The sequence below is a fragment of the Macrotis lagotis genome, chromosome 5, assembly GCF_037893015.1.
Source record: "Macrotis lagotis isolate mMagLag1 chromosome 5, bilby.v1.9.chrom.fasta, whole genome shotgun sequence".
Taxonomy (NCBI): domain Eukaryota; kingdom Metazoa; phylum Chordata; class Mammalia; order Peramelemorphia; family Peramelidae; genus Macrotis; species Macrotis lagotis.
In genome coordinates this window covers 18,771,308-18,799,205 of record NC_133662.1, presented here as the reverse complement: position 1 = coordinate 18,799,205, position 27,898 = coordinate 18,771,308, and the positions used below count along the sequence as shown (strand labels likewise).

Sequence of the window (27,898 nt, the reverse complement as noted above, 5' to 3'; positions counted from 1 at the left end):
ATATGAGGATTAGTATGTAACTTTTGATAAAAAAAAAAGTTGTTAAAAGGGCATAGGGTAGATTGTAAACACAAAAGTTTTATTAAAACTTCAATTTTTTTTCAATGGAGAGGCACATGACAGCAAACGCAGGTTACAGTTTATGATCAAAGAAGATCTGAGCAGAAGGGATAGAAGGAAAATCAGAGAGAGGGTCCATCAGAAGAAGGTGGGCTCATCACACAGGGAAAGCTGAGATTCCTGGGCAGACAAGTCTGTGAGGGTCATTGGTATCAATTTTGTATCATGAAATGCAGAGAAAGGCCAGCAGCACCTTGGTTAATCACCCTCTGCTGCATTTATGGAAGAACAAGGGCAAGAGACATCCAGGATAATGTGGATGGATCCCAGGCTTCACCTCTGGAGACATTTCACACTTTGATAGATTCTACAAATCTGAAATGCTGCAGTTTCCTCCTGTTTCCCCTCCCTTTGTCTCCATATCAGCCACACTGATTCTCAATCTTCTAATTATAGGAGTGAAGATTAAAGGGACAGAAATGTATAAATCATGGGTGCAAGAACAAAGGAGGGTGGAGAGGTCTTTGAAATTCTGGTGGGGAAATGCCAGAATCCAGACACAGTCGAAGTGACAGGGTAGGTGCTATTCCAGGGAAGGGTCAGCAGGGCTAACCTCCTGGAGATCTGGGCACAAGCAGAGGCCTCCAAATGTGGGAGGGAGGCTGAGGGGAGGCCACAGTCCAGGGGACACAGCCTCAGGGATCAGCTCAGGAGCCCTGGAGAAGACACAAAATAGTCAGAGAAGAATCAACATGTGGGTCTGAAGCCACAAGCAGAACCACTTCTTCCCACTAAGGGCCCCCAAATGTCTCCTTAGCTTCAGGCCCCCTGGACAGAGAATGTAGCTATGAGACTCCTGATCCCACCCAGGCAGAAGATCTTACCTGTTGGTGGTGAACCCCGATTTCCTGGGAAAGGAAGAGAGATAGACATACACATACTTGTAAGTCATAGAAGCAAAGGGAACAAGGTTCTGAGCACTGAGGGAAACAGAAGGCTCCCCTCACTGCCCAGTCCAGGCACCAACACCTCAGGGAAAGCCCTTAATCAATACTTGGTTGGGGCAGGTGAATAGCAGGGGGAGGGGTTAAAGGATGAAACCTGAGACATCTCCTAAGCTTGTCTCTACCAGTGAATATGGGATTCCCTAAGGCTTTTGCCCTGGGATCTGACCCCTTCACCTCATTCTATAAATTCCTGGGAAAGAAGAGCCAAAGCCTGGGCCAGACCACCCCTTCACCCCTGACCTGGGGTGGGATTTCTGGCACAACCCAATATCCTCTCTGGCCTGCAAGGGATCCTGGAGGGGAGGGGAGGGGGTCTCAGGGCTTTCCCCAGAGCATCTCACCTTTCTGACTCCTCTGGTGGACAATGAGGCCGACCCCCAAGAAGATCAGCCCCAACACCAGGCCCCCGACTCCACTCAGCATCTTACTCTGGGCAGATTCAGACTGTGCTTCTGGGGAGAAGAGACAGCAGGGATCAAAATTTTCCCTCCAGGAGCCAGATTCATTTGTGAGCAGAAGGGTCTGAGGGAGCCTGAGAAATTGGCTAAATCCTTTGTAAGAAAGGATGGGACACATACCTACAATTATTACTATTATTTTCTTTAATTTAATTTTTTTCTCTCCCCTTTACTTTATCTCTCAAGTGAGTCTATTTTTTTAGGGAAGGGAGTATTTTATTTACTCTTAAACAAGAATATTTTATTAATGTATAAAAAACACTTGCACAAAATGAGATTAAATAAATTTTAAATATTAAAAAAAAAGAGAAAGGATGGGACAGATGGACAAAGGGCCTTTCAGGACTCAAGAGAGTGAAAGTTCATTAGAGACACAATCCATCTCAATTCCCAGCTCCCCTACACCAGAGGAAGGGGTCTGTGGGCTGATCACAGAGTCCCAGAGAAAGGCCAGCTCCCAGGATTAGGGCCAGGAAGGAGCCAACAAGGATCTCAGTTTCCACAGCTCTTAGTTTAGTCTTGCCACTAGGGCCTGTGCCAGGGGAAAGGGGGGGATGGGTAGAACCACATGGGGTTTGTATTGGCCCAGGGTAGAAGAAAAGAGGGTACAGAATACACTAAGGGATCTCAGAGCTAGCTGCATGTCCTGAGCAATGTTAGAACTAGAGGCATGAGAGAGCACTATCTCACTCCAGTCCAAGATGACAGGACTGTCAAGGCTGGAATGCTCCACATGGCAGGTGTAGACATCTCCACGCTTGGGGGTCATTTCCAGCATCACCAGGATCTGGAAGGTCCAGTCTCCGTTGCTCATCAGGCCTGTGGACACAACCCCAGCTGTCTCCTCCTGCCCATTCAGGAACCACCTGACTTCAATGTCCCCAGGATAGAAACCAGTGACAGAGCAGACCAGCAGGTTGTGGTGTCCCAGGGGAGTCAGCTTGGATGGATACACAATCACCTCGGGCACAACTGTAAGAAAGAAGAAAGATCTTCAGTGAAGGAGCCAGAGCGGGTCTCCTTGTGCAGCTCCCACCTCTGTCACTGATCTGTGACCGGGCTCAGCTCTCCTCTTTTCCCCAGGGCCAGAAATGGGCATCTTGGTGGACATCTAAGTTCCCCCTAAGATTAGGAATCTGAACTAGCAGCTGGAGCCCAGGGTCCATGGGGCTGAGTGATCCAGGTCCCAGAGCATCAGGATTCAGTGACAGAAGAAATGAGCTGGCAGGATTTAAGGGAAAACTTGGTCATGGACTAACTACCAAAGTGTATTATAGATGCGGATCATACAGTATGTTAAAAAGATTTCCAGCTCAAATATTAATTACTGTGATCAATCCACTGAAGAAACGGTGAATCAGGAGACCCGTGGGGACCATCTCAGCCCAGTAGACACCTGAGCATCCCGAGTCTGAGTCCAGGGAGAAGCAGGAATATGTCTGGGTTCTGGGGAAAGACAATCTGAGAGATGAGGCCGCGGTCATGAGGGTCCGTGTGCCCGGAGAAGGCTGGGGGTAGGTGGGGGAGGCAGGAGAGGGCAGAGCCGGGAGGCCGCTGCGGAGCTCAGTGTCAGGGACAGGGGAGGAGTTTGTTGCAGATGTGGAAAGGTCCGGGGCACCGGGCCCTGAGCACTTGGGTCGTGGTTTATCTGAACCGCTTTGTGTCCGGTCCCGGGCCAGGCCCGGTCCGCTCGGTGGCCCCACTGGGCCTGGTTCTGTTTTCTTCTCGCTCAAACTACAGACGAGGAAACTGAGGCAGAGTCCCGGGACTGGTCCAGGGTCACGGCGGGCCCGTCCGGGGCCGGATGAGAGCTCGGGGAGATGCGTCCCGCAGAGTCCAGGCCCGGGAGCCCCGCGGCCTCGTGGAGGGGGCGCCCCGCGTGGGGGGCCTCGGGGCTGGGCCCGGCGCCATGTACCCCCGTTGGAGCCCGAGGAGGCGACGCGTCTGGGTCGGACCGAGGACAAGGGGCTCCGGGGCGCCGGGCCGCGGGGAGGGGCCGCTGGCCTCAGTCTCCCCTCGATCTCCCGTCTTCACCCCCCCGCCCCCCCACTCACCGCTCCGGGGCACTAAGAAGCGCTCAAATATCTCGTAGTTGTGTCTGCAGAAAGTGTCCACCGCGGCCCGTCTCTGCTCCAGGAACTCCTTCTGGCTGTTCCAGGACTCCGCGATGGGCCGCCCCAGCTCCGTCACCGCCACGTACTCCCCGACGTCGCTGTCGAAGCGCAGGAACTCCTGCCGGTTGTAGATGTGTCTCTCCATGTAGCGCACGCGCTGCGTCCCGTTCTCGTGGTGACACTCGTGCTTCACGTGCTCCGTGAAGTGCTCTGGGGAGGGCACGGGGGCGGGTCAGCCGGACGGACACGCCCCTCCCCCCTCGAATCCACCCCCCAGGAGGAGGCCGCCAGCCCCCGCTGCCCTTTCTGCGCATGCTCATCGCCACCCTGGGGGGCCAGAGGCCCCAGCGATGAGGTCACACCGGAAATCCGGAGTGGAGGCGGGACCGGAACCGGAGCTGCCCCGCGGACACGCCCCCGGCCTGGGGCAGAAGTGACCCCCCCCCTGCACAGGCTGCCCCCCCCCCTGCCCTGTGGACCCCACCCCAGTCTGGCTCCAGCAGCTCCAGCAGGGCCGGGCACACTCCGGGGGCCTCCGTGCCGCCCCCGGCCTCAGCCTCCCATCCCCACCCGGCACCCCTCCCCCTCCCACCCCGGCACCCCTCCCCCTCCCCACCCCACCCCTCCCCCGCGGATTCCTGACTCTCTTTATCCTCGGTCTCCCCTTCTCTGGGCTCTGCTGAGCTTCCCCAAGGAGAGGCCTCAGGTAAGGAGCATCTATTAAGTGCTCACTGCATGCAAGGCCTCGTGTTAGGTGGAGGCAATGCAGACATGAAGAATGGAACAATCCCCAGACTGATGTTCAACCGGGACGGAGAAGTGTTCATGAAAGTACAGACAGGACAAGTGCAAAGGAAGAGAAGATGCGGAGGGAGGAAGACCCTGGAATTTAGGGGATCAGGAAAGGTTTCCCCTAGAAAGGGGTGCTTGGTCTGGACCTGAAAGTGAAGTACAATATCAATGTTTGTGAAATTCCTGTATAGAAAGGGGTCCCTGACATCCTCGGCCCTGAGAAATTCCTTAGAAATAGAACTTTGGCTAGGCACCTTTGGGTCTGAAAATAGTCTGACAGGACCCAAGGGGTCATGGATATACCATAAAATTGTCTAAAGATTTACAAAGCACCCTTGTTAGCTTAATTATTTTGCTGTATCTCTTTTTTTCTTACTGTAAAACAAGCTTATTAAACAACTGTTAAATTTAACTGGTAGGCATTTCAAATCTATTCTGATAATTCTTTTACTAGACACTATTGTCATCCTTAAGATACAAAGGAAGCATTTATTCACATAGTAAGTCACACAATGATATATCTAGTTATCAGAAGATTTGTACTTGTGTTACTGGCCTTTAGCAACAACATAAAATCTGAAGCCAACCATTCTAAGCCAACTCAAATTTTTATATTACATTTAATAGGCTTGACACATAAAAGGGATTCAAGATGCATAGTTAAGTAGAGAGGGTAATGCCATAGGTCTGACAGAAAATGAGGGACAGCATTATTTAAAACAATGGCTAGTTTTGTTACCAACAACTGAAGGGGAAAAACATTTACTTTTAACTGTTCTTTACCACAGGATTAGTTATATGAAAAAATGCAGGTTACAAAAAAGTTACTAAGTACAGATATTTTATGGTTTAAATGAAAACATCAACCTTAATTTAAGTGGGTGAGAAGAGACCAAGAGATTAGTAGACTAGACAATCTAGAAAATCTCATTGTTAGTTTTTTAATCCTTGAATAAAATCTTATTGGTTATTGTTACAAATAAAAAAAATCAGCAACATAGTATTGCACCTTAAGGAAAGATAGATTGGATTAAAGATATTAGCAACTGATGACAATTTCAAATAGCAGTTGGTGGTTTCTCAGTAATTCAACTATTAGTTTTATATACTTTATATTCTTGCTAACCAAAACAAGTTCTAGCCAAAACAAATTTTGGCTTTATTGTTTCTTTTCTAGGTTGTAAGTTTGTAAAATGTCTTCCTCAAGAAGTCCTTGTTGTCTTCTGATTTACAGGTTGTGAACTTTTAATTCCTAGGGGATCAAATGTAGTTCCTACTACACTCCCTAGATATTCCAATCTATTAGTGAAGCTCAAGAGAGGCCATTAACTAATGCCATTGGTGTAATCAAAGTCATGAATCATTTAACATTATAAGTATTTACCTTAGGTAGACAATAACATACTAATTTCTGATAATTCCTAGTGCTCCATGCTCAGCTACTCTATACATTTAATTATACTTTGGCCTCCCTCTTTATCTGAAATACTTCAACATTAAGAAACTTGATTATTCTTCCCCCCCCCATTCCCTTTTTCAAAGTTGCTGCTTGCTTCTTTCTCCTTGACTGATATTAAGAGTGCACAATTCAACCAATTTTTTAAAATAAAAATTATGGAGAGACAATTAAATTAGTCTTAGAACCTTACAATCTACTAAAGCTTAGCTATATACCAAATCTGGGGGTATTAACTACTAACCACTCTAATCAGTCTGTGGTTTAATTTATATAGCATTTTAAACTCTGAAAAGACTATCTTATGCCATTGATGAGGGAGTAATAATCTTCCCACTAAATAAATTTTAGTCAGAAAATGTTTTTTCAAGCAACTTGTGGAAACTGCAATAGTCAAATCTGAAATTCATACACTCAAGGGTCAACCAATGAATTTCAAATTTCTTTTTCCTAACAGTCTTCATGGTGCTGTGCTTCACTGTCCTGTTAAAAACTAAATATTCATTGCTTGTCTGCCAATAGTGTTTTCTTTAGATATGTATATACCTGGTGAATCTGCTCTTATTCTCCTGGTTTACCCTTGAGGTACCAGCTAGCCACCTTTCAGATGAATGAGCTAGATCTTTGCAATGAGTCAAAACCATCTCATGTATTTAATAAAGACCTAGTTCTTCCACTATGGTAAAGGTGCCAACTCCATTATATCTTCACTGCTTTCACCTTTCATTTACGCCTTCTTCATATTTCATACCAAGAAAACCTAATGAAAATGTTTGACGATGGTCAAGCTTGTTTTAGGTTGTTTCTATAACAATGAAATTTAACAGAAAAAGGCAAAATCTGAAAGTCAAATCAATCCTACAAACTCCAATGGAAGACCATTAACACTCTTCTACTTTATCTCTCCCTCACTAGCATCATCTACTGAAACTGTACAAGGAACAATCTTCCCAGAAACCTTCCTCATATTCAAATTCTCTTTCAAAATAAGTCTTACTGTCTCTTTATCTAAAGATAACTTTTCAGCCATCATTCTCACAGTCAATCGACTATTTAACCGAACCAAATCTCTGACCTTTTCAACATTTTCATTGGTTCTGTGGGTGATTGGGCGCCCACTTCGTGCATTATCATGGACATCATCCCTACCTTCCTTAAACCTTTTGTGCCAGTCAAAAACTCTTGCTCTCAACATTACTTCATCTCCATAAGCTTCTTTTAACATTTCAAGTGTCTCACTGGCAGATTTGTTTAGCTTTACACAAAGCTTGATATGAATTCTTTGTTCTAAATAACAGTCACTCATTTTTCCACCAAAAGGAAGCATGCTTTTCTATATTCTATAACTACAGAACTGATTCAGAGACCTTGAAAAATATTTTTCTGCAAGGTGAAGCATGTTCCACTAGGGCCACTTCTCTTTCCAAGTCAGACAATAAACATTAGTCTCATATAATGATCACACCTTGTGAATTATACAGCAGTAGATAAAAGATTTTGGAAGTCTCAGAATCAGATCATCCTAGCTTGTATTTTTCCTACCTGATACTGCAAAATCACATATTAACTTTCAATTTCCCAAGGCCACGAAGACTCAACCTCAGGAGCTCTCTCAGGGCCTGCCTAGTCCTAGGGCAAATGGGTGCTCACAGGTGACATGTTCCAAGCAGCAACAGCGCAGCCAGGGCGGGCCTTCCACGAAGCCTGCATCCTCCACCACCACTGAGAAGAGCTGCTGTATCTCTTAAATTCCAGGACTGCCTCCCCTTCACCAGGTGTGGCTGGAACCATAAGATAGTAAATTCTACTCCCTCAAACCTGTGGGAAGCCTGTGAATTCCTGACTCCATCTCAGAAAATATGTTCAAACATTACACAAAGACCCTGACCCTTTTCCCACCCCTACCTATAAAGAACCTTGTGTTTACATATGTTTATGACAACACAATATATCTAACATTGCTTCTGTATCCTACTTGCTCTTAGTAACCCCCCCCAAAAAAAACACTATAAAAACCCTAACCCTTGAACACTTAGTTACTGTCTGATTTGAGTACTCATCATCCCCAGGCAGTCCCCAGGAATATTAAACATCTCCAAAGTTATCAAATTCGGGTCTTCATCTCACTCTTTGTGTTCAGCAAAAGGAAGAGGATCCAAGAGACAGAGGAAGGAGGGAGTGTAGCCCAGAAATGGGGGATGGCCTGGGGCAAATCCCAGAGATAGGAAATGTTTAATCTGATATATCTTTATATGGAATTAATATTTCTGTTCTATATTTCTGATTTAAAATTGGTCTATTAATCCCTAGCTGAGGTCAACAAGTCTGGAATGTAGGTCTGGATACTGACTTTTGCACTAGTCAGGAATTATGTCCTTATCAATAGAGACCTGAAGGCAAACACTGCCAGAGAGGCAGTCTCATTAAATTATTTCCTCTTATTGATATGATATATGGAATTATAAATTTGAGTTTTTACACCTGTGGAAAGGCAACAAGCTAAAATTGCCGATTTTAGTAGGAAATGATCAGTGTCCCCAGAGTAGGAAACAATAATCTTCCTTCTATCTTAATTCTTATCTGTTATATACAATGGAATAGACTTGCAGAACAGGATACAGAAGCTATAAATTAAGATCTGTGATATCCTCATGCATTATGTAAAACCTGATTAGTTGGTCACCTTTGTTTGAATCCTATAAATATTAATTATTAACTTATTTCTGGGTTGAAATTTTCAAGGATGCCATCTACCAATGGGTTTTCATAAGATCCAAGAGAATAAAACTTCATTTATAAAACTAACTTTGTTATTTCATTTTTAGCCTAAGGAAATGATGGTGAACAGAACAGAGTGTAGTGTGTGAGGACAAGGCCAGTTTGGGCAAATCACAGAGGCCTGTGAGATGGGTTGGAGCCAGATTGTGGAGGAATAAACAGAGGAATTTTTAGTTGACCAGAGAAGCAATAAGGAGCCAGGCTGTCCATGGAGGAGAAGAGTGACTTGGTCAGATTTACTCATTAGGGAAAAATACCTATTTTTAGTTGTGTGAAAGATGGTCTGGAGTGAAGAGAGCTTTGAGACAGGGAGAGTGATTAGGAGACCCTCAAAGTAATATGGGTGAGAGTGACTCAGGGGGTTTTGGATTTAGGAGACATGATTAGAAACAAATTGTAAAAGGAAAAATATATGTAGGAGAAATATCTGTGTCTAAGTTATCTGTGCCTAAGGGCTCTCTTGGCTGCATGGACCCTAATCAGATGTAACCTGACTCCTATTGTTCAAAGTAACTCCACAGTTAAATGTAAATTCACAAAGAGAAGAGCAACCTCCCTGGTTCTGTCTCCTCCAGTTTCCAGTCTTTACCTGACCTTGGCTATGCTATCATTGATGGCACAAGCTTACCCAGGCCTGACATTCATCTTCCACAGGAAATGACCTGTTGGACTTTGAGTCCCCCATCTCTCCTTTCCCTCTCACACTCAGTTCAGCAGGGTCTACAGGCTGCTGCCCTTGTCACTCTCAGGTACCTGCCCAACCCTTGTTATTCATCCTGTCTTCAAGCAGCTCCTATAAACCTGGCAGGCTTGTAAAATAAATCCTGAGCTGTTTGAACTCCAGGCTAATTTGTGGATTCTTTCACTGGTGAGAACTCTCAGATCTAAACTGTCCACACCAATCTCTCCAGCAACAAGAGGAAAAGAGGATCTGCTCATATGGGGCCATGGGAGAGAGAGGGTTGTTTGGAGGAGGAAACAGGGATTAGGTTCAGCAAGTGTAGAACTGTGAAAAGTGAGGCAACCACACTGACTTCATCTGGTGACTCTGTTCTGGAACTGGCTCAGTTCCCTTTCTATTCATGTAGAGTTCAATTTCTGTCCTGTGAGAAGATTGTATTAAATTGTGGGAAATGGGTGAAAACCTTATTTCCTTGTTTGATCCTAGCCCTGCATGACTGGGCAGCTGGTGGAGCCCCTCTCCCTACAGTATAGAGACCCTTAACTGAGACCCCAGGTTATACTGACCAGACACCAGGGCAGATATAGAGACTGAGGCAGAGAGTTTTCTCACAATATAATATCCCAAATACCCACAAGTCTTATCTGAAAACTGGTACCTTAGTAATCAATCAGCCATTGTTTCCAGGCTCCTAGGATCGTTCACAATCACTTGGGTTGGGGGAAACATCTCTTTAAGATTTCAAGGGAATTGTACCTGTTCTCCTTCTGATGCAGAGAATTATGAATGTAGAAAAATTATAATCAGAAACAAGTTGTTATTTTTAATGCTGTTAAAATCTTGTTAAAAGGGAGGAAGGTTCAGATGTAAATTGACTCCTATTGTTTCATTGTTTAATGTAAAACTTGTATCCTGTTTCCTCCTTCCTAGTCCCCAGCCTTCAGCCTTCTACCTGGTGGCAGAGGGATTTTCCTTTTTGCCCTCTGTGCCCAGATAAGGGGCAAAGTTATGAGTGGAATGTTCCCATTAAAATTTTCTTAGGATTAATATTCCTAGTGAAGTCCTCTCAGGGTTAAGAAGCATTAAGACAAGAATAAACTATCATTCTCAGACTATCCTTAGAAGAAAGACCTCGCATTCAAAGCAAGGCACTTGTCTTCTGATAAAAGTATTTTTTTTTACTAACTAGGAAGACAGTAGACTATTCCAAGAAGGACCTTGCATTCTTAGACATTTCTTCATTTAGTTAGGCCTAGGAGGTCATTAAAAGCTTTTTTTGATATTCTCACCATTTGGATGGTGAGGTAATATTTTATGAAAACGTTTCATTCTTTTCTTTGTTACTGGGTAGATTTTCAAGTAGAGCTTGTAACTGTGAATACCCAATCCATGGGTTGAAGGAGAGAGGGGACTGTATTAGGCCATATAATCTTGCTTAGTTTCAATCTTGGTTGCAACTCCTTCATTGTAAATAACTTTGTGAGACTTGGGAGTGTGTCCTTCTCTTGAGAAAAGTAAATAAACTTTCTTTTCTTTTTTGCTCAGAGGTGTCTCTCAATATTTTTAAGTGAATTTTTATCCCAAACAGTTTGGTGTGATGGCCAGGAAATCTTCCCTCCAGAAGACCCTTCTGGACACAAATATGAGCAGGTGCCAATGAAGCTCTAATTTAGTGCCTGGCTGGATTTCTTAAGGAGTGGAAAAGAACCCAGAGGAGAGACTTTACTTTTTTTTTGAGCAAAAGTGAAGATCTCTGGAAACAACCCTCCAAAGGAGAGGGAAAGAATGGACCTGCCACAGAAGCTGAACCCACAGGACTTTGGGGTCATATAAGTTTGTGTACAGAAATCCAGCTGAACAAGATTCTGTGAGTCCAGGGGAAGCTGACCCAGACAAGACCAGTGAGTTCCTGGTGACCCTGCCCTCCCCTTAAAACCTAAACAGTCAGAGGCTGAGGAGTGGAGGAGAGGAAAGGGTCCCTGGCACATCTGTAAAGATGAGGCAAAAAGGGAAAGGGGGCACAGGCAAATTGGCACAAACCCAAGCAATTAGATCCTATGAGATAGAAATCTGAAATAATTCAGAATCAGGAGAGCAAGCACAAAACTAGGAAACCACGAGCAATCACTCCTCAAAGTGTTAGTTGATACTGGTGACTGGAAGCAGATTCCAAAATATCCAGAAAGGGATAAAAAGAATGTGATTAAATAAAAATAAAATGATTAAATATTGTTGTTTAATTTGGGCTGGAGCCCCCCTAAGAGGAAGCATCTTCTGGCCAAAATTCCATTCCTCAAAGAATTAGGCATGCCAAAAATTTGAATGTATATGTAAATTGTAAGACTCCTCTTAATGAGGAGGAGATATCCTATAATGCCTAGTTACTGGCCTATGGAGGTCAGTTGTTAGTAAACGATGAATCTAAGGAGGGGGAGGAAAAGCCTAATCTATGCAATGGGACCCATTGCTTGCACTACCCCCAACTTACACCCTTCCACTGGCCCTTGCCCCAGTTCTGGGCCTAAGTCTTCTCCCTCAGCACCTTCTGAACAAGTTGGGGCAGACTGAGGAGCTTTGATTGATTAGCAGGACTCATAACAATTTCCCTACATTCATTCCTTAGGGGAGAATTGGATCAGCTCCTGTAGATCAGGAAATTTTTTTTTTGTTGTCTCTTTCCGTAGCACAGGAGTTAAAAGCAAACTCTAGGAATCTTAATTCTTCTCTGCTGGTCTGTGCTGCCAGATGCCCGTTTCTCCTCCCCTCCCCCCCCAGTTCTTTTTAGGGCTGGTCTGCTTATCTTTTGACCTTGAAGTTGGCAGAGAGAGAAATAGAGAGGGTGGGGGGAAGTGCTTTATGAAGACTTGGTAAAGTCAGTGCTAAAAAGTACCTTATTTGAAGTTAAAGAAACAGGAAAGAGACAGCAAATATTACCAAATATGTTAAATAAAGAAATCATAGAAAGAAAGAAAGAGCAGCATGTGTTAAAATCAAAAAGAATTAATGGGAAAGAATAGTGGAACAGTATATTAAGGGAAAATGTAAGTTGTATAATCTGAAAAATGTAGGTTTTGAAAGATGTGGAAGAGAATAAGGAATGAAAAGGCACAGAGACAGTTGGGGGTTTTGAACCAATTGTTAAGTATAGAAGTTGGTTAAAAGTATGTAGAAAGAAGATCTGAGCAGGTTTGATGTTGTTTAAAGGGATTGATTTTGAGATTTTAGGAGCTTTGAAAAAGTGATTTAAAAATCAATATAAGAAGAGAAGAAGTACAGAGAGCTATAGGTTTAAATGGAGATACATGTTTAAATAAGGTTGGGGTAATCAGAAAATTGCATTAGACTGCCACTTTTGCAATATCTGGCAGTGAATTGTTTGAAAAAGTGATAAGCCCTGTAACATGAAAAGTTTAATATGAAACCAATTGCTAGGTAAATGTTAATTTTTTATTATGTTATTATCGATTCTATAATGTGCTAAATCCTCTGTACAAAGTAATCTGAAAATAAATGTAACAGAATTAAGGGATTTGTTTTAAAAAAATGTTTTTTGATTATAATGTTTTATGGCTCCTCCAGAGTCATAGGAGGAACAAGAATTAATAGACATGCTATAATAGATAGGGACAAAATGGTCTTGGTGTAGTCTGGGAGTCTGCCAAAACTATTATCAGCATAGACTTAGTTATGTGCTCTTACTAAACTTTAAACTTACTAAGCAGGGGAAGGTAATATTTACATAGATTCAAAATATGTTTGGGCTTTAGTTCATGTATCTGGAAAAAATTACTTTGATATCTCAAAATGTGGGGAATCTCCAATTCCAAGAACATAGAATGTTTTAATGTTAAGGAATGTTGATCAGTGAGGATAGAAAGCTCTTATAAATTAGAGCAATAGAGAACTTGGAATTGCACTGATAAAGATAAAAAAATTTGCAAACTTTTTAGGTTTTGAAAAGAAAACAATTTAAGGGGTTTTTTTGAATATGCCTTTTGGAATTTAAAGAGAAGTATAAAGAAAATCTTGTAATTATAAAAAGGGATTTTTTTTTTTTAGCAAATCTGGCCTTAAGAATTTTTTCTGTGTTGCAAAATTCTAGGGAGTAAAGGGAATATACATGAAATTGAAATATGTAATGAATAATTAATAAATTTTGTATTAGTGCAGATTCAAATTAAGCTTTCTTTTTGAGAATTTAAAATTGTGTTGTAATCATAAACAATGAATGAATTGAAGCTTCATCCATCATATTTGTAAAGATTTATTATTAAAAAATTAGAGAATAATTTGCCAACAGATTATATCTCTCAGATTATATATCTCTTTTTGGCCCAGAAAGTTTGTGAAAAGCTGTGTTCTTCTACCTCATGTTTATTAAAAAAGAATATTTATATGTAAGATCAAAGTAGCTTACTTAATATCTGTTATTTAAGAAGTTGAAATTATATGTGTAAACGTAACACTGGCATGGGTAAAAAGTGTACATTGGGTATTTGAAATTATAGGTTTAAAACTAAACTCATGAAGAATCATTTTCTTTGTTTTGAAAATATAAGTGTATTTGGAATAAGAGGTACATAGATATTTGTGTGTAAAGATACTTAATTGTAAGGTTAACTTTAAGAGAACCTGTTGTTTTGTTTTGCTTTAAAAGAATGAGATGTTAATTAATGGTTAATAATTAAACAGGTTTATTATAGAGAATAGTTTGCATAAGAACTTGCCAATTATAAATGTAAAGCAGAATTTTTATGGTTATATATGTATGTATGTATTTATGTAATCAGAGTTGTGATTATTTGCTTTGAAGTAAAAGCACCTGAGTATCATGGAAAAGATAATAATGATAATTTGTGATTTTTATGTGATAATCTCTGGCTAATTGTTACGTGAGAATTCTGGAAATAACCTCCTAACTAAAGGAGGTATTTAGTTAGTTAGTTAGTTAGTTAGTTAGTAGTTAGTTATTATGTAATACAGCAGGTTAGGAGGGGGTCTCTAACCAGAAGGTCTCTGATAAAGCATTTTATCCAGAAATAGAATTTTAGAGACTTCCGGCCAAGATGGAGGAGAGAAGACAGGCACAGTTCTAAAATCTCCTGATCTTTCCCCATCTATCATATTAAACAAACCTCTTAACAAATCCAACCCAACCCACAAAACCCAGAAAGAAAAGCCAGGAGAAAGAACATCTACCTCAGGGTTTGTCTCCTTCAGCAGCATTGGAAGAATTCGGGTGGATGAGTCTGGGCACAGAGGGAGGATCAGTCAGATTATCGGCTGAATTGGAGCTGGGAGTCTGAGGAACCTGCTGGATCAATGGTGGGGCTAGACAGTGGGGCTTTGAGTCAATTAAGGAGCAGAGAGGCGCTGACCCTCTGGAGCTTGCCAACAGGGCTGGGGGGGGAGTTCCAGGGCAGGAGAGCTGAGGGAGGATACACCATCCCTGGAATCCTCTGGTCTAAGAAACTCTGAGTCCACTCCTCCATTGTGACTGAGGCCTCTTCCCAGAACAAACAATAGCAGACTACTTCTGCCTCAGGCACAGGTGTGTGAACAGAAGTACCAGGCCAGCTGACAATAGGAAGCGAGATGACCTCACCCCAGGGTAAAGCCCACCATTGACTGAAGGCAAAAGGATTCAATAGCTCCAACCCCTCCCTTCAAGCTAAAGGAGAAGGCCTCAATCAAGGTCACAGACACTCCAGAGAATGCAACCAGCACCTCCTACTGGCCAGCCACAGAAATAGGATTTTATACAGATATAATTTCACACAAAGTGATATGGGTACAAAGGCTAGAAGTTAGTGCCACTAGAAGGACAGATTGCCCATTTAAGTGATGGAACACAACTGTTAAGAGTATTTTTGTATGTCAAGGAATACTCCAGATTTTGGCAGAACTTCATTTCTTTTTGAATAAATTTAGAAAATAACCCCTATTTAGTATATTTTGATGACATGGATATTCAGAGTAGATATTTATATTGGGGAAGGGGGCTGCTTGATTTTAACCTCCCCTCAATCAGATTATAATTAGCATTTAGTCCTTATATAGTGAATTCACTTGGAAATCTAATTAGATGGAATTACTAGTTTAGATCATGGGTCTTTTCATTGACTTTTGTTTTGTGTCTGATGCCGGTATGATCAACAAAGGAAGTGCTGTTGAGTCAATGCTCTCTTGAAGACTGGAAGCCCAATGGAGGTTTGGAGACTACACGGGTGACAGGTGTAATGGGACAAAAAGTTAAAGGGGCAGCTTTTTAGTGCAGTTTGAAGTTGGTCCCTTTCTGACTGGTCTTCCCCAAATGTAACTTTTGAATAACGTCTCACCAGATAACTCTAAAATTTGGCTTAAGATATTTGACTACTCACATGACCTCTGCCTGGAAACTGACACTCAAAATTATATCTATAAAGGAATTTTCCTTTGATGTCCTGAATCTTTATAGTAAAATAGAAATTTTAGGTCAATTGGATTTAATAGCTAGATAGGTCAGTATGTAGTTTTAACCTCTACTATTAGCTATATGTTTTGAGAAGAATTAAGATCCCTTGATTTTATTTTATGTTATGCTAGAAAAGGGGATATTTAACTAAGAATAATAAAATGGTATAGGTAATCTTAAAATACAATTCTGTGCCATAGCAGTTTCAAATCCAACTTTAGAAAGGGAATGTAAGTCAGTTGATTATATCAGGAGAAGAATTTCCTATAGTTTATTTAAAAATATTTTGGGAAGGAAGAAAATTTATTTTAGTTTAGCATGCTTGTGTTATTTTAATAAGGATCAAAAGACTGAGACTGTATATCACTAGTTGGACCCTCTTTGTACTAAGATGATCATTTAATATAAATATTATAAGCTGAAGTTAACTTGATAATTTTCAAAACATTTACTTGTGAAGTGAACAGTTATGGAAGTTTTAATTCTGTTAAAGTATCTGGGCGGCTAGGTGGCACAGTGGATAAAGCACTGACCCTGGAGTCAGGAGTACTTGGGTTCAAATCCAGTCTCAGACACTTAATAATTACCTAGCTGTGTGGCCTTGGGCAAACCACTTAACCCCATTTGCCTTATAAAAATCTAAAATAAAATAAAATAAAGTGAAGTATCAGTGAGTAGTAAAAATGTGAATTGTAATAACTCTAGAATTTGATTGTCTAATGATAAAACATGATTCTAAGTCTGATAAGATGTTGTGTTAATAAGTTACTTTACCAGAACAAGTCATTCGAATTGGAGATTATAAGCCTCTCCTTGGTCCAGTGTTCAGAAGATTGTGTTTTTTTGGTATGTTTGGGTAGACTAACTGACAACTCTGGACATTGGGTGTCAGGGTCACCATGGCTTCTTGAGGCCCCCCTGCAGGAAGGTCTGCTATATGTCAGACATTGGCCAGTTCAGGCAGTGCCCTGACATTTTAAAGATGGCTTGTGAGCCCTTCTTTTGAGTAGCACAAATTTGTCCTTGAGGTAATCCAGGAGTGCACTGGGAGGCTTTTTTCACTGGCATTTTTGAGAAGGGAAGTGGTCAGATATAAACACTTTCTGCCTCCACTCGTGGAGGATGATCTCTTATTTGTGGCTCAACTTGTGCTTTCTCTCTTTCTCTTTGAGGTGGGGGTGGGGGAGAGGAAAAAGTTTGTACTTCTTAGATCCAGAAGCTCCATCCTATGTCCCAGCTGGAATGCAAATCTACACTCCTGATAGATAAGATTCCCAAAACTTGGTCTAGTCCCATAGCTTCCTTAGACTTAGGCACATGGTTACTAGATTCCAACCTCCATGCCCTAAAGGCATTAGTTCAGCCAAGGAGCTCCAGCCTTGGGGGGGGGGGGCGGGGGGGGGGGGCGGGGGGGGCGGGGGGGCGGGGGGGGGGAGCAGGAAGCAGGCAAATTGATTGAACATACCTTGTGGTCAGTGGAATAAAAGAAAAAAGGGGAAGAATGAACTTGTTCTGGGCAATTCAGATTTCATTTTAATTTAGCCTGCATTAATAACTAAGATCTTTGTAACAGAGGAACTAGATTTGAACTTTATAAAATAAATTAAGAATGCATTCAAATATATTAAGAATTTTAACTATTGATTAGCTGTTTTAAAAGCTTAATGTACATATGAGGTTCCTCAAGAAATTCTAATTGATTCTAAAATTATTTTTGATTGGTATTAATTGGTATGATTCAAAAAAATTAATAATATGTATATATGTGTGTATGTGTGTATTTCAAAAACTTCAATAGAATGTTTTCACATCTCTCTACTGTCCTGGAGAGGTGGGAAAAATGCTTCTGTATTTGAGATTATGATGCAAGCCAGGGTATCCACAAAAATCTCACCTTGATAAGTGTGTAACCTTTCTTCAAAAGAATTGTATGTATGTGTGTGTGTCTGTATGTGTGTATGTCTATGTCTAAAACACCTCTGTCTGTGTGTGTAATTCAGATCTGAAATAGTCCTGATGTTACCTGTTATATGTTACTCCTTTTATTTTGGACTTTGGATTTAATTGTTTTAAAAGGGCTAATTTAAAATTAAGTAATAAGATTTGAGCCAACCTCCTTACTAGGGAATTTTAATACCAAGTAACCTCAAGTAAAAGTTGCAAAGACTATACCTTTTCCTTTAAATCAGGTTTAAATTAGAAAATAAACAAATTTAGCACAATCTACAGATTAAACTATGCCTGGCTTTTTAGTCACTGGGTTTAGAAGAAAAGGAAAAAAAAAAGAGGTTGCATTTGAAAGTGTGTTAAGTTTTTGTTACCCTAATATGGATTGAAATCTGTATTCAACCTATGTTAATTAAGGGAGCCTTTGCTATTCTCTTGGGTTTAGAAAAATGCAGCTATTTGTTGACTTATTGTTTCATTTGTCCTGGAAAGAAGTGCTAAATTCCTTTGGTACATCCTGCCTTCAAGATGGGGTGGAGGGTGGCCTGGAAGGCTTTTGATAGGAAAGTTCTCCCCTTCTCCTTAAAAAAGAAAACTGCTAAATTGGAGACTAACTTTTGGGAATGAGAAATACTGTACTAAATTCTGTAAACTGATTTGTTTTGATTTTAAATTAATACTGCTAATACACTGTCAAAAAAGCTCACAAGGCTTTTTGTTGGTAAAGAAAAATATTTGTAATAACCTTGTCTCTCATCACATGTTTGTAGAAGGGAATACATATAAGATTAAAGTAAAATCTACTTAACATCTTTTTATTTGAAAATAAGAAAATCAGGGCGGCTAGGTGGCGCAGTGGATAGAGCAGCAGCCTTAGAGTCAGGACATTTGATAATTACCTAGCTGTGTGGCCTTGGGCAAGCCACTTAACCCCATTGCCTTGAAAACTCTCACACAAAAAAAGAAAAAGAAATTAAGAAAATGTATCAATTTGAAATCTCATTTAATGTGAATGTAGCATTCATTGCCTAGCAACTATGGCGTAAATCAGAGTTAAATGGAGTTTTTAAAAGTTTTCATATGTTTAAGTTTGAATCCTTGGGTATTCTTATTTTCTTTTAAAGAAAAAATAAAAGCATATTTGAGATAGAGGTAATTAAGAATATAAAGCACTGTAACATGAGTTATGAGATCTGCCTTTAAGTTAAGGACAACTTCTTCATTGTTTGATTTTGTTCTAAGAGTATGAGAGTCAGCCTAAATATCTTATGTTTAATGTAAGTTAAGAATATGTTTAATTTTAAAAGAAATCAAAAATTGCAGATTTCTTCCTTCATGTAAATTGCAGGCAGAGGAACGGTAAACTGGTAAGTATGTCCTGATTGTGGCATGTTTTCTTCTTATGTGTGTGTGGCGGGGGGGGGGGGGGGGGGGGTCAGTGAGTACCATATGGAAAAAAAATCTTTATTAATTATGTGATATGCTTTTATAAACAATTATTTGGTTATCTCTTATGAACATATAAGCTATTTGAATACTGTAATGGTATTGAAACCTGGAATTAAATCCTTATTTTGTAAGGATAATGAAAGGGAAATATCAAAACCAAGACCACCACTAGGATTCCAAATATTACAAAATAATGTATAATATAATAATGGAAATATTGACTTGTAAAATTTAATAATACATGTGTTAATTGACTTGATTATCTGGTTGTCCTTACTACTGTTTTATCACATTGGAATTAATATAACACATGTTGGAAATTTAAAGTCACCTAAGATGTTCTAATGGTTTCAAAAAATTCTGAAAGTAATAATTTGTATTTTGAATATGACTAGGAATTAAACAGGATTAATATGAAGTTGCCTTTCAAGAAGTTTCTAGTTATATATAAACTAGATCTATTTTGGATTATATATACATATTCCAAAACTATGGCTATTTGCTTTAAGGTAAAAGCACCTAGGTAATATGAAAAAGATAAAATAATAGTGATAATTTCAGATTTCTCTGGCAATCTCTAGATAATTTTTATGTGAGAAGGCTGGAGATGAGGGGCAATCTCCTAGCCAAAGGAGATGTTATTTTTAAACATAGTTAATAATTAAATGGATTCATTGAAAAAAATTGCTTTTATAAAAAAATTCAGTTCTAAATCTCAAATTCTGCATATTTCCTTTACAGTGCTGAGCAACAAGTGAATTATGATTTTTCTCTGAATCTCATACCAAACTACAGCCTGGCATACTCTGCTTTCTTAGTGCTCAAATCACCTGAAGTTCTGGTTATGGGTATTTGCTATATTACAATATATTGATAATTGATCCATCTGACATCAAGTATGATAAAATAGAAAGACAATAATATGCCGATGAGGTTTGACTTTAATACTGCAAATGGAGTGAGTGATCTTTGGGAGAATGATCTCAGCCTCAACTGTTGTAGAATTTTTTTTCTTTTTTTTTTAAGACTTTTGCAAGGCAAACGGGGTTAAGTGGCTTGCCCAAGGCCACACAGCTAGGTAATTATTAAGTATCTGAGACCGGATTTGAACCCAGGTACCCCTGACTCCAGGGCCAGTGCTTTATCCACTACACCACCTAGCCGCCCCTGTTGTAGGATTTTCTTAAAGGAAGCATTATGCTGGCATACCTGGACCCTGGCTCATTGAAAAGGATTGTCTAAGGGTAGCTAGGTGGCACAGTGGATAGAACACTGGCTCTGGAAGCAGGAGGACCTGAGTTCAAATCCAGTCTCAGACACTTAATAATTACCTAGCTGTGTGTCCTTGGCCAAGTCACTTAACACCATTGCTTTGCAAAAAAAAAAAAAAAGAAAAGAAAAGGATTGTTTGGAATCTCTGTCTGTAAAGGACATCTAATACATAAGGAAACATGTCCTCGTGTCCCTGTGTGCTCTTTAATAGCAAATTGCCATAATCATGCCAGATGCACCATAATTAAATATGAGAGTAAGCCATTGTAACTGTCTTCTAAATTTTTAATATTTAGCAAGTATTTAGTCTTGGCTCTTTTTTTAACATAAGATGTGATTCTTTATCACAAGTTCCCTTAGGGAAAAGAAATATCAGCATGGCTGCTTATATCAGAATAATGCTTATTGGTCTATTTTTTTTTAACTGCTTTAAAAGAGAGATGCATTCTTCAAGTAGAATTTTTGTTTATTCTAAACATGGCTAAAGTCAAGACAGAAATTTTTGTTGCAAATTACATATTGGGCATGTGCACTTCTAAAATCATTATTCAGTACATTTGTTTATACTTTTCTTGAGCTTTTGGTTACAACTTAATGTGGCATCTACTGATGAATCATGTTATATTGGAACCATGTTCTTATGAAAAGTATTCTACTGCTGGCTTAGGATTATAAAGTAAAATTCTTCCTCTTTATAGGTTTTTCTAATTATTGGATCTCTGTTAAATAGCTCTCTCTATTAAATAGTTTTCTCTGTTAAAATATCTCTCTCTGATTTTGCTCAATCTTTTTTTCCCCTAAGTTTCATTTCTCTAGGTTATCAGCTGTATATCTCCAATAGTAGCCTCTGTAAGATGACGGCCAGCTTTGCCAGTCCTCATAGCAATCATTCTCTGGCCCCTGCCTCTGTGGAGTTCTCACTGCAATGCTTTCATCTCCAAATGGACCCTGAAAGGCCCAAAAGACACTGAATCCTGAATATTTTTTTTTGGCGGGGGGGTGGGGTGGGATGATGCAGAGAATTATAGATGTAGAAAGATTATAATCACAAATAAGTTCTGTAATTTTTTAGTTTGTTTTTTTAGTTTTTGGAAGGCAATGGGGCTAAGTGGCTTGCCCAAGGCCACACAGCTAGGTAATTATTAAGTGTCTGAGGCTGGATTTGAACTCAGGTACTCCTGACTCCAGGGCCGGTGCTATATCCACTGTGCCGCATAGCCGCCCAAGTTCTGTAATTTTCAATGCTGTTAAATCTGGGAATCTGGTTAAGGGTCTGGAAGGCTCTTTGCTCTTGAGCTATAAAATGACTCCTATTCTTTCATTGTTTAATGTAAATTCTATATATTGTCTCCTCATTCCCCAACCCCTAGCCTTCAGTCTTCTACCTGGTTTCTGTCATGTAGGGTGGGGAGGGATTTCCCCTTTTACCCTCAGTGCCCAGATAAGGGGCAAGGTTATAAAACCTGGACCAGACCTCCACTCTGGGCTGGTCTGCTCTCTCTGGCCCAGTCAGCTCTCCCTGCCTCTCTTTATTTCCCTCTCTCTGTCTCTGACTCTGTCTCCCAATTGTGCCTAGTCTTTTTTTTATTCAACCTGTTCTAAAGTGGTTGTTCATCCCTTAGGAAGAGGGAAAGTTTTAACCTGTTTACTTTGCAATAAAATCCTGAGCAGTTTTAAAATGTCAAAGAGTTCACAAATTCCTTCATTATTTAATACCCCAAAAATCCCAGCAGCAACACTTCCAATTTGGAAAATCCCTAATCTTTCTAATTTCTAATTTTAATTAGAATCCAAGTTCCTTAATGTTGTATTATTTCCTTTTAATTAATTATTTCCACTATTTAAAAGTTTGTTTCCTCCTGTTTTCAGGTTCCAGTCCTAAACTGATCTAGTTCCAGTTTGTGGAGTAATTGGCATATATTGTTTAATAAGTCTATATGTTCAGAAGCTTGTACATTTGTTTCCTCAGTCATTTCATCTTTCACTTGCCAGATGTAAGAAATGTAATGGCAGTGGCTCTGTGGAGGAGGCAGAGGGATGAATCAGAGATGAAACCAGAAATGAACCATGAGACTAGAAGAATTGTATGATGTTCATTAGGAATAGGAAAGTGTAATGGAGGTTCGGGTTTGAAAGAAAAGCAATGAGTTCAATTTGGGACATATTTTTAAGAGATCTTAGAGACATCCAATATCCAGGAGGCAGCAGGTGATACTGGACCGAGCCTGGGACAGGAGAGATAGATCTAGGAATCATCTGAACAGAGATGAGGATGAAGGCTATGGGAGCAGATAAAGCAATAGAGAGAAGAGAGGAGAGAAGAGGACCCAGGTCAGAACCTTAGGAAATATGCCCATTTAGGGCACAGGATGTGGATGTGGATGAGAAGCCTGCTAATGACCTGAAAAAGAGAGATCAGTCAGGGAAGGAGAGACCCAAGAGAGAGCAGAGTCACAAGATCCCAGAGAGGAGAGAATGCTCAGGAGATGATGGAGTTGTCAGGGTCAAATACAGCAAAGTTCATGAAGAATGCAGCCTGAGAAAAGACCATCAGCTTTGGCAATGGCATAGATCTTCAAAGAAGAATGGAAAAGTAGATTTTATCAAAGCTCTTGGATCCAAATTTTACTTTGGGGAGTGTGTAGAAGAGCTGTGAGGAAAGGGTGGGTGCATCTCTATGATGAGCTTGGTAAGGAGACTGGGGAAGGAATGAGGTGAAGCAGGACAGGACCGTTTCTAAAACAGTAGTGGTGGTTCTCAGCAGCTAGTTGGCTGAGATGAAGCCCTGGGCTTAGAATCAGGATGATCTGAGTTCAAATATGACCCTGTGAGTGGGAGAAAGAAATTGCAAATCACTCCAGTATCTTTACCAAAAAAACTTCACATGGGGTTACAAAGAGATATGATTGAAATGTCTGAAGGACAACACTGAGGACTCAGTCACCACTCAAGAGAACAGGTTCCCATTCAGGGCATATTTTTTTATTTGAGATGGAAGAAAACTGTGAAAGTTTTAGAGCAGGGACAGCTTGGTGGCACAGTGGAGTGGCCCTGGAGTCAAGAGCACCTGAGTTCAAATTTGACCTCACCTAGCTATGTTACCTTGGACAAGTCACTTAACTCCATTACCTTGCAAAAACAAAAAAAAGTTTTAGAGAAAGTGCCCCCCATTTACCTTCTTCCATAATTTATGATAATTTAGCTCTCTGTCACTGCAGCCTTTGACACTAAAGGTCACTTCCTTGAAATCCTTCCCCCTCTAGGCTTCTGTGACTTCTCACTTTTTGCTTACCTCTCTAATCTATCTCCAGAGCTGATTCTTCTCAATCACTAAACATATTCATGATCCAAAGTGACCACCCTCTATTCTCCCCTTCCCCTACCTCCCTCTTTCTCTCAAACATATGTTCCCTCCCACCCACTTCATTTCTCCCTCTCTAGAGTCATTTTCTAAATCCTGATCTTGGTCCACCCTTTCTTATTGTCTCACTTCCTACATTTCCAGCTTCTTCTCAAACACCTTCACCCAGATACTCCCAAGCACCTCAAATTAAACATGTAAAAGTAGTCATCTTGTCCCTGAAATCAAATCTTCCTCTTGACTCCCTGATTTCTCTGAATGGCATCATCATTCTGCCTTATACCAACTGTAGAAAACCTGGAGTAATTTGGTACCTGGGTCTCTCTTTTACCCTCATCTCCCACAGACAAGTCAGAAAACCAATTCTTCCTCTCCAGGGCCTGCTCTCTGTCTCAGCTTTTCTAATCACACCATGACCACCCAACTTAAAACTCTTTAAATATCTTATAATAAACTTATAAATAAACTTAAATATCCTCACCCACACTAATATAGCAACTTAACATGCTGATTTCCATTTCCCTGGTAATTACTACTGTGACAACTTGGTTACGTTACTAAATTAGGGGCCTCAACTTCCTCATCTGTAAATGAGATACTTGACCTAGATAATCCCTAAGGTGAAGATCCTAGGATTCTGTGCTGACACAGAGTTTGAGGGAATCACCCACAAATAAAGCTCCTTCAGAAGAACAAGGATTAAAAAGAAAGGAGAAACCTTAACCTTGACCTCAGACATTGGGGCTCAGAATGACATCAATGTGGTCACCAATCCAAGGGAATCAGACTAAATCTGGACCCCATGGAACCTCAAACCTCTTTAGCTTCCTGGTTTCTTAGATATTTGTGTATTCTCTTGGGAAATGCAGGCTCTCAAAGTGGAAAAATATATACTAAGACATTCCCACTTATAGAACCTGTTGCTACCAAATTCCTGACATTGTTCTTTTGATTCTTGGACATATTTGGAGTCTCTAGCCCCTCTTTGCTTCCCTTGCCCCCTGAGCTGTGCTGATAGCTCCTGAGTCCATTCCCAAACTTTTGCTCAACTCAGTCCTTCCCACCAGGACCACAGTCTATAATGTGGGTCTCTGCCAAGCTCCAGAGTCCAGATGTGATGGTTCCATCTCCAACATCTACAGTAGGTCCTAACTGATGTCTGCAATTTAAAATCTCTTCCTCTCTCAAGCCCCTAGCTCCCCCAGGACTCTCAATGCTTGTTTAGATAAAGAACAACTTCTTTAGCCTAAAGATCAAGGTCTTCTCCTCCTCTACTCCAATTTCTATTTCTAGTCTTTTCCTCATTTGTCCACATGAAACCTCAGTCCAAGCCACAGTCTACTGACCATCCCTTAGTTCTTCCTTGCTCTTGTCCTTTTCTGGGATCATTCTCCCAAAGACATGGATTTTCTCCCTATTACAGGTGAGGTCCCACCCTCCTCCCAGTCTCCTAGACTCACAACCTCAGTGTCATCCTCACTCTCATCTTTCATATTGAATCTCTAATAAAACGTATTTTCCTTTTGTTGCCTCTTGAATATCTCCTTTTTCTGTTCTGGCCCTGCCCTGTCCCGATCCAGGTCCTCATCTCCTTCCCCTGCACCAGTGCAATAGCTGTTGCCTCCAGGCTCCCTCCAGTCTAGTCCATCTTCATTCTCCTGTCAAACAGATCTTCCTAAAACACAGAACTGAACCTGTTACCCCCAGCTCAGTAAACTCCTGTAGTTCTTATCACCTCCACTACAAATTTAAAAATTTTAAATCCTGTTTCACCTTTAAAGCCCTTCATACCTTGGCTCCTCCTCCCTGGTCAGTCTCTCTTATCCCTGACTCCCTCTCTGCCCATATTCTCTGTGACCTGTGACACTGACTTGCCTCTGCTGTTCCTCCTAGCAGACCCTCTACCCTCAACTCTAGGTATTTCCTCTGCTTATCCCCAAGTCTGGAATACTCTCCCTCCTCCTCCTCCTGGCTTCCTTCAAGTCCCAGGTAAACACCCTCTTCTCCAGGAAGCCTTTCCCAGTCCCCTTCATTCTAGGGTCTTTCCTCTTGGGGGCTGTTTCCAAATTGTCCTGAATGTAACTTGTTTGTGCACAGAGGTTTTCATGTCGTCATGCCCAAGGACTTATATCTTTCTTTGTATTCACCACAGTTACCACACTGTCTGTACACAGCAGGTGCTTAATCAAGGTCTGACTAACTTCTGGGGGGGGGGGGGGGCGGTGTTACTTCAATACTGCAGTTTGTATGATTGTCCCCCTGGGGGCAGCACCTGCCCAGTACACCCATGACTGACACCAGGGCGATCTGGGGCTGTCAACTGGTTCAGTAGCTATAGGCTTGCTACATGTCACTGTCCTTGGCTTCCCCTGCTCAGGCCCTGACAGATTGTTTCTAGAAGATCTCTCCTCTCTTGTCCAGCCCTGGAGAATGGGGATTACACACAACATTCCTTCCCCCCAGAGGCAAAGCAGGAGACAGAGCTCCAGAGGGGGTCAGGTTCTGGAGGACAGCTCTAGAACAGGGGAGAATCCCAGAGAGGCCAAGACTGGTCATGCCAGGAGCCAGGTCAGGCTGCGTAGGGATGATGATAGAAAGGCTTTTGTCTACCCCACTACAATACTTCCATTCTCTGAAAGTGAATTGTATTTCCCCCCCTTCAGAGGGCCCCCTCCCTGCCAGGACAAAAGATCTCACCCGCTGCTGTGTCATGCAGAGACCCCTGGATTCAGAGCAGGCTCCAGAGAGAGCAGCATCAGGGTGGAGACCAGAGAGGACAATGGCAGAGAATAAGCCCTGTCTGATCCAAGGGAGTGGGGAACATTGGACCTAAACCTCTTTTTTTCCAGCTCATTAATAAGAAATCATGAAAATAGGAGAAAAGTCAGCCTGGGTCAGTTCCCTTGATCTCTCCAGCCCAGGCTGGACCCCTAATCTGCCTCCTAGCAATGGATGGGAGACCTTCCCTACTCCATCATGATGTTATCCATAAAAACTTGGGATGGTGCCAAACACTCCAGATTTACTAATGGCTTTGAAATCAAACCTGAGAAACTAATCTCAGAATGTCCACCCCTTCCTCCCCCAGTAACAGCCAAACTGAAATATGTCCAACTATATAGACAAATTTTGTGAAGGTGTTTAGTGGGACAGAAAAGTTTAGATGTCCCCCCCATCAATAGAGTCCAATGACTCCCTGTCACCTCCAAGAACAAATTCAAAATCCTCTCCTTGACCTTCAAGACCTTCACAACCTGCCCCCCCTCCTCCCTTTCAAGCTTTCTTACATTTTACATACCCCAGCATTCTGCTCTCCTGTGACACCAGTCTTCTTGTTCTTCCTTGAATAAATTTCTCCATCTCCCCCACTCGTCCTCCTCCCCCTGCCTCCTTACTTCCCTGGCTTCAAGGAACAACTCAAGTCCCACTTTCCCTGATCCACCTTAATGTTAGGACCTTCCCTCTAATGATTATATTCCATTTTTCCTGTATCTATCTTGTTTCTACAGAATTGTTTGCATACTGTTTCCCTCATTAAACTGAACTCCTGAGAGTAGGAACTGTCCTGCGCCTTTCTCTCCATCCTTAGCATTAGCACAGAGCTGACAGACAGTAGCTGCTTAATCACTGGTGACTGACAAACTGCCTGAGGAAAGTTCTTGGGGGGGGGGGGGGGGATGTATCAAGTCCCTGAACCCTGAAGAGAAGGTAGAAAGGAATAAAGGCTCAAAGGAAGAGTCATTTAGGAGGGGAGACTGAAAACCTACTGCCCTGACTCCAATCCTTCCATTGGACTGGATCAAGAGAAGAGTGCTCCCCTTGAACCTCATCCCATCCCCGGGCTCTCTGGGAGCTGTTGCTCTGCACTTACCTGGGGTGTGTCTGCCTGAGACCACCTGGGACTTCAGCACCAGCAGGGTCAGAGACAGAACCCTTGTCCAGAAAGCCCTGGGAAGTACGACACCCACCATCCTGGAGACAAGACAAGGCTCAGGGACCTCGAAAGACAGAACAGTCGGAGGGTCCTCACTTAATGGAAACTCCCCCTCACTTCTACCAGATTAATAA

The 27,898-nt window shown here is 41.4% G+C and overlaps 1 protein-coding gene across 1 annotated transcript; it reads right to left on the bottom strand.

The window, feature by feature from the left end:
* Positions 1 to 58: 58 nt before the first annotated feature.
* On the bottom strand, positions 59 to 27,898 carry LOC141523620 (H-2 class II histocompatibility antigen, E-S beta chain-like). The gene is made up of 6 exons (XM_074236941.1): positions 27,702 to 27,898; positions 3,580 to 3,849; positions 2,216 to 2,497; positions 1,409 to 1,519; positions 945 to 968; positions 59 to 776 (listed from the first exon to the last, which is right to left on the bottom strand). The coding sequence occupies exons 1-6, from the start codon at positions 27,799 to 27,801 to the stop codon at positions 763 to 765; spliced, it is 801 nt and encodes a 266-aa protein (XP_074093042.1). The 5' UTR covers positions 27,802 to 27,898; the 3' UTR covers positions 59 to 762.

Bases quoted from the DNA above. Each gene is read 5' to 3' on its own strand.
- LOC141523620 (XM_074236941.1), bottom strand. From the start codon at position 27,801: ATGGTGGGTGTCGTACTTCCCAGGGCTTTCTGGACAAGGGTTCTGTCT. The intron at 3,850-27,701 runs GTAAGTGCAGAG...TGCCCTCCCCAG, and splicing joins CTCAGGCAGACACACCCCAG to AGCACTTCACGGAGCACGTG. The intron at 2,498-3,579 runs GTGAGTGGGGGG...TCTTTCTTACAG, and splicing joins CTTCTTAGTGCCCCGGAGCG to TTGTGCCCGAGGTGATTGTG.